The sequence below is a fragment of the Capricornis sumatraensis genome, chromosome 4 (genome assembly GCF_032405125.1).
Source record: "Capricornis sumatraensis isolate serow.1 chromosome 4, serow.2, whole genome shotgun sequence".
In the NCBI taxonomy this organism is placed as follows: domain Eukaryota; kingdom Metazoa; phylum Chordata; class Mammalia; order Artiodactyla; family Bovidae; genus Capricornis; species Capricornis sumatraensis.
The window spans coordinates 83082897-83093435 of NC_091072.1; the positions used below are offsets into that span (position 1 = coordinate 83082897).

At 35.6% G+C, this 10539-nt stretch overlaps 1 protein-coding gene across 2 annotated transcripts in view; it reads left to right on the plus strand.

Annotated features, from left to right (window-relative positions):
- YAF2 (YY1 associated factor 2) overlaps positions 1 to 10320 on the plus strand; it is a 75247-nt gene extending 64927 nt beyond the window's left edge. For both annotated transcript variants that reach the window (XM_068971152.1, XM_068971153.1), the window contains 2 exons: positions 8024 to 8176; positions 8967 to 10320. In XM_068971152.1, coding sequence (XP_068827253.1) covers positions 8024 to 8176; positions 8967 to 9204 — 391 coding nt within the window. In that variant the 3' untranslated portion in view covers positions 9205 to 10320. The remainder of the gene's footprint in view (positions 1 to 8023; positions 8177 to 8966) is intronic.
- Positions 10321 to 10539: the final 219 nt, after the last annotated feature.

Genomic DNA, 10539 nt, shown 5'->3' on the forward strand with positions numbered 1-10539 from the left:
CTTTGCAGTGCACCAGGCTTCCTGTTCCTCACCATCTCCTGGAATTTGCCCAAGTTCATTTCCATTACATTGGTGATGCCATCCAGCCATCTCATCCTCTGTCACTCTCTTTTCCTTCTGCCTTCAATCTTTCCTAGCATCATGGTCTTTTCCAATGAGTTGGCTATTCTCATCAGATGGCCAAAGTATTTGAGCTTCAGCTTCAACATCAGTCCTTTCAATGATTATTTTGGGTTGATTTCCTTAAAGATTGACTGTGGTTTGATCTCCTTGCTGTCCAAGGAGCACCACAGTTTCAAGGCATCAGTTCTTTGGCACTCTACCTTCTTTATGGTCCAGGTCTCACAACCATGTGTGACTACTGGAAAGACCATAGCCTTGACTATACAGACCTTTGTTGTCAAAGTGATGTCTTTGCTTTTTTAACAGACTGTTTAGGTTTGTAATAGCTTTCCTGTCAAGAAGCAATCGTCTACTAATTTCATGGCTGCAGTCACCATCCACAGTGATTATAGAGCCCAAGAAGAGGAAATCAGTCACCACTTCTACCTTTTCCCCTTCTATTTGCCTTGAAGTGGTGGGGCTGGATGCCATGATCTTAGTTTTTTTAATATTGTGTTTTAAGCCGGCCTTTTCACTCTCCTCCTTCACATCAAGAGACTGTTTAGTTCCTCTCTGCTTTCTGCCATTAGAGTGATACCATCCACATATCTGAGGTTGTTAATATTTCTCCCGGTATTCTTGATTCCAGCTTATAACTCATCCAGCCTGGCATTTCTCATGATGCACTCAGTGTATAAACAGGGTGACGATAAACAGCCTTGTCGTACTAGTTTGTCAGTTCTCTACAGGATTCTTACTGTTGTTTCTTGACCAGTATACAGGTTTCTCAGCAGACAGGTAAGGTGGTCTGGTATTCCCATCTCTTTAGAGTTTTCCACAGTTTGTTATGATCCACACAGTCAAAGGCTTTAGCGTTGTCAATGAAACAGGTAGATTTTTTCTGGAATTCCCTTGCTTTCTCTGTGATCCAGCAAACATTGGCAATTAGATCTCTGATTTCTTTGCCTTTTCTAAACCCAGCTTGAACATCTGGAGGCTCTCTGTTCACATAATACTGAAGCCTAGCATGCAGGAGTTGAGCATAGCCTTACTAGCATGGGGGATGAGTGCAATTGTCTGGTGGTTTGAACATTCTTTAGTACTGCTCTTCTTGGAAATCCTGCAAAAGGATTGACCTTTTGCAGTCCTGTGGCCACTACTCAACCATGAAACTTTTGTACTTTGTTTTATGTCCCTGGATGTGTTCCAGTGTCTCCTAGTTGATAGCCTATGGGAACTTAAACAGAATTTGTATTCTACTGTTGTGTGAAAATTGTATAAATCTTAATTATGTTAAGTTGATTCATGGTGCTTTTCAGGTCTACTATACCCTTTTACTTTTCTATCTATTCATCCTATTAATTTTTGAAAGTTTAATATTGAAACTCCAACTAAAAATCTTAATTTACTTAAAATTAATTGTAATATATAGTGGAAATATATGTAACTTTGTTCTGTATTTTGTAAGTCTTCTGTGTTATCATACTTATAATTTAAAAAATAAAGAAAGATATATAAAAAGACGTTAGTTTGCTTTCAGTTTTATACATTGTGATTCTTTGTAAAGATTTTATTTGCATGACTATCTACTGTAGAAACAGTAACAGAAAATATTTATCTCTAGGGTAGGTAGCATTGAGTTTTGCTGAGAAGTTAGCTATCTAACTATTGCTGGTATTAGCAGAGTAGATTATTTCATTGTTTGGAGGTGGGGAAAGCCACATAGAAAGGACTCTTTAATCCTTTGATTTAATAGTCACTATTTATGCAAAGCAGTCATACTTTAAACCTTTCATTCCGTTTTCATGAAAAAGGAAGTAAATGGCTCAGAAGCCAAATGACATCAGAAAATTTTTCAAGAAAGTGAATTCTTAGAAGTTGGCACCTAGTTAAATCAGTGTTTACAAAATTAATTTGTAGTTGTATTTATGCATACTTAACAGGTTTTTAACAGTTAGAACTGGACATGGAACAACAGACTGGTTCCAAATAGGAAGAGGAGTACATCAAGGCTGTATATTGTCACCCTGCTTATTTAACTTATATGCAGAGTACATCATGAGAAACGCTGGACTGGAAGAAACACAAGCTGGAATCAAGATTGCCGGGAGAAATATCAATAATCTCAGATATGCAGATGACATCACCCTTATGGCAGAAAGTGAAGAGGAGCTAAAAAGCCTCTTGATGAAAGTGAAAGAGGAGAGTGAAAAAGTTGGCTTCAAGCTCAACATTCAGAAAACGAAGATCATGGCATCCGGTCCCATCACTCCATGGGAAACAGATGGGGAAACAGTGGAAACATTGTCAGACTTTATTTCTTTGGGCTCCAAAATCACTGCAGATGGTGATTGCAGCCATGAAATTAAAAGACGCTTACTCCTTGGAAGAAAAGTTATGACCAACCTAGATACTATATTCAAAAGCAGAGACATTACTTTGCCGACTAAGGTCCGTCTAGTCAAAGCTATGGTTTTTCCTGTGGTCACGTATGGATGTGAGAGTTGGACTGTGAAGAAGGCTGAGTGCCGAAGAACTGATGCTTTTGAACTGTGGTGTTGGAGAAGACTCTTGAGAGTCCCTTGGACTGCAAGGAGATCCAACCAGTCCATTCTGAAGGAGATCAGCCCTGGGATTTCTTTGGAAGGAATGAGGCTAAAGCTGAAGCTCCAGTACTTTGGCCACCTCATGCGAAGAGTTGACTCAATGGAAAGGACTCTGATGCTGGGAGGGATTGGGGGCAGGAGGAGAAGGGGATGACAGAGGATGAGATGGCTGGATGGCATCACTGACTCGATGGATGTGAATCTGAGTAAACTCCGGGAGTTGGTGATGGACAGGGAGGCCTGGCGTGCTGCAGTTCATGGGGTGGCCAAGAGTCGGACATGACTGAGCAACTGAACTGAACTGAACTGGGGCTTGTTTATAAAATCTTCCTTGGTATATTTTTGGACTTTGTTAGCAGTGTATCCACAAACTCGCAACAAGTTTAGATTTTTGGTTTAGTCTTTCACTCACTTAAATTTATTATATTGCTTCAATTTACAATATATATATTAGTGTTTTGCAACAGATTGTGTCTTTCTCAGCTATGAATAATGCTGCCTCCTTTAGAAAAGAATGAATAATTGCTTTATATCTTATTTATTGCCTATCCAGCTTGACAAAGCTAATTTGTGATGAGGTTAATCAAGCTTAAAATATTTATTTTGTAATATTCAGCACATAGAATTTTTGTTGCAGGGTGGTTGGGGTGGAGGGCAGACACGTAGTTAGAAACGGTATATATCAAGCCACCATTAACCAGTCTCCTGCCCACATGAAAAGTCAAACAGCTCCTGAAAGTACTTTGTTCTGAGGAATAGGAAATATCCATAAATGTTTGTTGAAATGTTCCCTCCTCTTTTTTTAATGGTACAGGAAATCAATTTTTAGGTTACAGGAAAGCAAAAGAGACCTGTCAAACTTTACACAGTCTCTTGACCTATTTATGATGGATACATAGGGACACATGGAGATCCCAAAATTTTGGAAAGCCATATTTTACAAGTTACATCAAATCATGATATATGTGAATAATAGAGTACAGTTGAGATATGTCTGGATAGCACTTATTTTTCTAACTGGGTGACCTTTTTATCCTCCTGATCATAGAACCTTCAGGGTTATAGGTGTATTTTCAAAAATCATGAATGATAAATTGCTGAACATAAAAAAAGGCATACCTTATACATTCCCTTCCCCTTATATCCTAACTATCTATCTCCCACCTCTAAAATCCCCTGCTCTCCTTTAGATTTTTCTCACTAAGTAGAAAATGGATCACAGTTAAACCTAAGACCCCCAGAGATAGGAGAGCTTTCTTTTGAATAGAGCATGGTGAAGGTGGGTCAGTTTATGATGGGCTGAAGAGATCATCAGAAGCTGTGTTCGTCCTGCCTTCTTTGAAGGATCTTTAAAACTCATTCAGCCATTAGAGAGCAGCAGAAAGCTTGTTCAGTAGTTAAGCTACATGTATACACATGTTTTGTGCTTCTTTTCATCCATAGTTGTACCAGACCAAATAATCCTACAAAAGAGGAACAAAGATGTAATTTTTGAGTGAAAATCAACCATCTAATTAAAATAAGAATAAAAGAGTAAATTAATAAACATTTAGGAAAATCTAGGATTAAAAGAGAAAGAGATGTAACTACTGGAAAACAAAAATAATATTTTTTGAGGCAGAAGAGAGCAACTATAGAAAATTTGTTGGCGCTTAAAAACTAACAAAAAGTTAACAGACAGACAGTGCCAAGTATACAAATTACTGGTTGCTTATGCAAACACTGGTCTCACATTTCCACTTGCCCCAGGGACACCTTTTCTTAAATTTGATAAAATCCACAAACCCAACATGACCAGCACCATCATTTCTAGTTTGTTGTGATGGTCTTCTAGCTTGTCTCCGAGTTCCAGTCTTTCACCTGACCAGGCCAGCTAGTCTGTCTTTCTGTGGTGTTTTCACCTTGTGGGAGAATATACATTTATTATTTTTATTCTTACCTCAGAATATGACAGTTGGAAGAAATCTAGATTCATAACTTGTTTTAAAATATTGATTTATTTAACTCAACCTCATGGTTTTATGGAGAAAATCATTCTCTACTGATTGATATGCTTTCCTTTTCAGATTTATGGGCCATATAAAAAGGGCAAGTGGTTCTAGAAAGATTCTGGAGAGAGAACTTGTTAACTATGAAAAAGATTTGGCAGCAGTTTTATTGTAAGGTTCATGAAGTTGGGAATTAGCTTTCTTTCTTTCTTATGTAAAAGTGGGAGTGATTGAGAAACTGTGTCTCATAAGCAACATGTACCAACTTGGAGACAGATACTGATGGGGAAGGAGTGATTGATAGCGTTGTAAAAATATTAAGTACCTAACTACAGCACAGCAGTTACATTCCTAAAAACTTCGTGATCAGAGAATGCATGGTTGAGACAGTTTCATCTTAAGGGAAATACTGTATTGAGGTTAATAATGAATCCAGAAAAACCTAGAAAAATATTCAGTTTTGCTTAAAAACAGCACTAAAGAAAGAGAATATACATGATTATGTATCTGAAGTTAATGATAATGGCCTCTAAATAACCAACGTCAATTTACTGATTGATGGAAACATCAGGATTTCTACTCTAGAATGTGAATTTTTAAAATTTTTCAATTTATTGAAATTCAGTTGAAAATTTTTATAAATTTATTTTGTATTCAATTTTAGGTTTAAGGGAGTAAGAGTACAAACTGTAATAAAGGAAGTTGTCAAACTTCCATTTGTTATGGCAGGAAGAGATTCAGACACCCATAATACCTTGGGAGACAAATGATGACTACACCTCAGTTGCATTATATAGCTTGGAGTGACGCTCAATTTTAGGTGACTCATTGTTCACCAGGCACTAGTCTAACCAAATCTTTTCACAACCTGCCACACCTTTGAACTTTCTTTCTCTTTGCATACCCTAGAATAATTAAAAGAGAAATTAATTCCTGCTGCTCTTGCCTTTCACTGCTTGCTTGCTTCTATGTAGTGAGTGGTTGATCCTGTGAATAAGCATAGAGACAGTATTCCTTTCCTTTAAAAACATCTTTGTGGGTGAAGGGTGGGAGGGAGGTTCAAGAGGGAGGAAACATATGTTTACTTATGGCTGATTGTAAAGTAGTTGTCTTCCAATTAAAATTTTTTAATAAATGCAAAAAACCTTTCCTCATTAAACCTGATTTTATCATTCATTCATTTTTCAACAAATATTAGGTATCTAGTATTTTCCAATACTATGCTAGGTACTAGTTATCCAGTGGTATATAAAACCGATACCGTCTCTTTCTCTGTGGAGTTTATACTCTAGATGAGAAAACTGATGGTAAAATTAAAATTGCAACTGCTTCCTTAAAACTCTCTGTATTCCTTACTTTTTTTTTCTTCCATAGCATTTATTCACATCTAAGACCTTGTTTTTTTGTTTAATTTCATCCACAGAATACTGGTTACATGAGAACAAGCAAGAGTTTCTGTACGTTTTGCTAAGGGACTATGTTGGTTGAGAAGTGAGAAAGGCATGTTTAAGTAGTCACCATGTCCCCTTGATTCTGCTTATTCATTCTGTCTTTAAATAACCCCATGGCCTCTTCCTTTTAGTTCAAGCCCTTTTTATTTTTGCCTGATCTGTTAAAGTAGCTTTCCCTGCCTCTGTAGTACCTTTCTCTTCCATATTGCTGCCAGTACTTTTCGTAAAATTCAAGTCTGAATTTCTTCAGTGATCTCCCATCTTTAAAGAGTAAATCAGACTCCTTGGCTTTGCATTATCAGGTTCCTTCATATCTTTTTTTCATTTCTCTGCTGCTCCCTGCTCTCCATCTTAAACTCTTTGCTGCAGTAATGTTAATATATTACACTCCTTCACACTTCTTTGCAAAGTGTGGTGGCTGGACCAGAGGCTTCTGCTTAACTGGGAAGCTATTAAAAATGCAGATTTTAGGCTCCATCTGAGACCTACTGATTCAGAACCCTGGGAGCAGAGCTAAGCAAGCTAAACAAGACTTTCTAGTAATCCTGATGTACCTTAAATTTGAGAATCGGTGCTTTAGTACTTTTTCTTTTATTATTTCCTGAACAAGCTCAGCCAATAATATTTTCATCTATGTAACTCTTGATATGTATCATTAACCCTGCCTGGTATCTGGGTCAGCCCTACTTTTTAAACTGTATTCTGGACATCTTTCCTGGATATCCTACCTGTACTTCAGACTCCGTTGGTTCTAAACAAAATTCAATATCCATCTATTAAGATGTTTTATATACTGCATTTCCTGTTTCCTCCTTCAAAGGATTCCTTCCTCCTTGCAGCTTTGAAAGCTAGATTGTGCAGTATTTTCTCTTTGGTTTCTATTTTGTCTTGTTTTAGAAGAACAGAGGAAAAAAATTTTTTTAATAGTTGTGCTGACCAAAATAGGGTCAGGATTTTCCAGGCAATAGATTACTGTTGTTTGTAGACCATCTGTTATGATTTATTTTTATCTTATTTTTCCCTGTTTTGTTCCTCCCATCTTTTTTTCCCCTCGTTAGTAGTCTTTCTCATTTTAAGAGACTATTAGCTTTGAATCTTGACCTCAGCCACCCACACTGTACTATAAAGTTGGTGGGATCCTTGACCCTGGGCTAATAGAGTGACAACTGGTACCAAAGGCTGTAGTCAGGCAACGTTTCATCTCTCTCGGTACAGTTTTGCAGTAGGTTCTCAATACATTTATTTATTTATTTTTAATAAGTAAGCTAGGCAAGTCTCAAAAGACTGGGAAGATCTCCAAGTTCAAAAAAGCACAGTGAAATTGTGGCTAGATAGGTAAGGAACCTTAAAGACTTTAACAATAAGGAGAAAATGTACTGAATGAATAAATGAAAGATTTTTAAAGAAAAGAATAGCCGCTGTCACAGATGGTGAGATATTTCCTTCTCTGAGAGAGGAGGGATACATTTAGATTTTACTTCAGTGTAAACTTTCAAGTTTAATTTAAAAGTTTCATGTTTGTTTATATGTTTGCTTCCCCATGAGCACAGTTTGATATACATTTTTAATAATTTTCATGTTGATTTATGTGACAGTTACATTTTAATAGTTTGACTATATATCTTGGGCAGTAACTTTGAACCATTATTATAGTTCTATTTTTGTTGACTAGGAAAGACAATAATGTATGTGTGTGTGTGTATATACATGCATATATATCTGTTAAATTGCACATCTGAATTACCTTACATATGAAAAATTTTTATATGTGAAAATCACAATATATATCTATTCTCATAATTTGAGGTATTCTCATAAAAAATCATGTTCTTAAATTATAGTAAGAAAAAACCCTTTGTTTTTAACATGTACACAGGAAACCTCGACCTGTCTCCCAGTTGGTTGCACAGCAGGTTACTCAGCAGTTTGTACCCCCTACACAGTCAAAGAAAGAGAAAAAAGATAAAGTAGAAAAAGAAAAAAGTGAAAAGGAAACAACTAGCAAAAAGAACAGTCATAAGAAAACCAGGTAAATTTGAAGAGTGTTTTAATGGTACTTTTGAAATAATATAATTAACCATTTAATACTGTCTTTTAACACTGATATTTAAAGTAGAATATGAAATATATAGAAATAAAAGATTTCATCTGTTTTACTATGTCATGAAAGTATTTTTTCAAGTTGAAGATATTAGAAATTAAATATGGAGGCCACAAATACAGGCTTAAGTGTGAGGACACTTTCTGTTTTTTGTTTTTGTTTTACTAGATTAAAAGACATTTGTGTTTGAACTATTTCTTTTTCACTCATAAAGCCAGGAGTGATATTCACAATACTGAACAGATATTTGCATGAATTCTAACCAATCAGAAGGGTCGTGAGTCCTGGCAGAACAGACAGTCATGATGCCCTTATTGTAAGTGCGCATCAGTGGAGTGGCAGCCCTCCATCTGACTCGGCCTTAGCTGCTGTCAGCTTCCTCTGTGATGCAGCTGTGACTGCTGTTGTAAAATCTTTACTGTAGTAAAATTGATAAGCTGTCTGCAAAATTAAGATAAAGCTAGAAAAGCACAAGTAGGAGACCATTACTCCCAGTGTTTTTTGTCATGTTGAGGAAGATTCATGAATGATTGGCTTGATTAATGTTAATGATTTCAAGCATTTAATTATATTTTTGCATTTAGTTACACATGAATATAGAGCTTTAAAGATAGATGTGCTTATTTTGTCATTTTTACTTAATTTAATATGCATTGCATGCTCAGAGACTTGGTACAGAGAAAAGCTAGTTAAAAATTTTATCATCTTTTGTGTTTAGGCCAAGATTGAAAAATGTGGATCGGAGTAGTGCTCAACATTTGGAAGTTACCGTGGGAGATCTGACAGTCATTATTACAGACTTTAAGGAGAAAACGAAGTCACCGCCTGCATCTAGTGCTGCCTCTGCAGATCAACACAGTCAGAGTGGCTCCAGCTCTGATAACACAGAGAGGGGAATGTCCAGGTCATCTTCACCCAGAGGAGAAGCCTCATCACTGAATGGAGAATCTCATTAAAGTCTATTTTCTCCAGTTTCCGTCACTTCTCTCATACCATGCAAATACACAGATTATGCCAAGAAGTACCACATTTTCATGACATACATATTCATGCACAATCCATGATTTGTGTTTTAATTAAAATAGAAATTTGTTAGAATTCTTAGATTTTAATTGCAATCTGTGCCTACCAAACATTTCCAGACTTAATGTTTAGGTCTCCACAGTTAAAGCTGCCATGAAAATGTGGTTGAGTTATTCATTATGCAGTGTTATTGGTAAGTCTATTTTCACTTTTAGTTTAGTGAATTCTAACACATAATTCTTGAATTCTCTACTATTGGCATGTAATGAATTTAAATTTTTATAACATAGTGCAAGCTGCCTAAATATGTATTATTTGAGAATTGTGAAACAAATAGTTATATGTATACAAGTCAAAGATCAACTTAATCAACTATTGCTGCAACAGAATTTTCTTAATGGTTATCCTCTTAAATACACCTGCTGGTACTTGGTGTGGTTAAATAGGAAGATTGTTATTAAATAAAGACTTTGTATGAACCATTGCCAATGTTTTTGACACATTTTACTAAATTATTGTTTCTGAATTATGTTTTAGGTTTTATCTGTTTTGGGGGGGTTTGCTAATCTTTCAAAACATTCATTGTAATGTTTACTAGCAGACTAGTAAACAGTAAAACATTGATTATGTAGCTTTATAATTCAGGTTTAGTGCTATTGTCATTGAACACTGGTATTTTCTGTATTGTATAGAACATTAAAATTCAAGTAATTATAAGCATTTGACGAAAACAGAATAGAAAAACTAATTTTAAGAGCTGCAATTTTGGAAAAGCTTTAACTTAATAATAGTTTTATCACTGTTTCCTTGCCCCAGACTTATCCAGGGTCATAGGAGTATGAATCTAATTAATACACAAATGGGAACTGTTGCACAGAACCAGGAAATAACTAATATTCAATCAGCTTAATTGGCCTCTTTATTAAATATAACAATTCTTATAAAAATTATAGTGCCCTATTTTCAGAGACACTTGCCAGTTTATGCATTTATCAATATCCTAAAATTAAAAAAATATTTACAGCCCCACTTACTATTATGTAAATTTACCAATAAAATATTTTTATGACTACAGATTTTGCATTTTTGTTTGCAACTAATAAAAGTGTTTTATGTTGTCTTTAAAGATCCAACTTAGAAACCACACAGTACTTCTTAAATTCTAGGGTCTCCTGCTTTCTCTTAGCCATTTGTTTAATACATATTTACCTGTAGGAGACTTTTGAACTATAAATGAACTTGAAATCATAATGTGGATACAAAATATC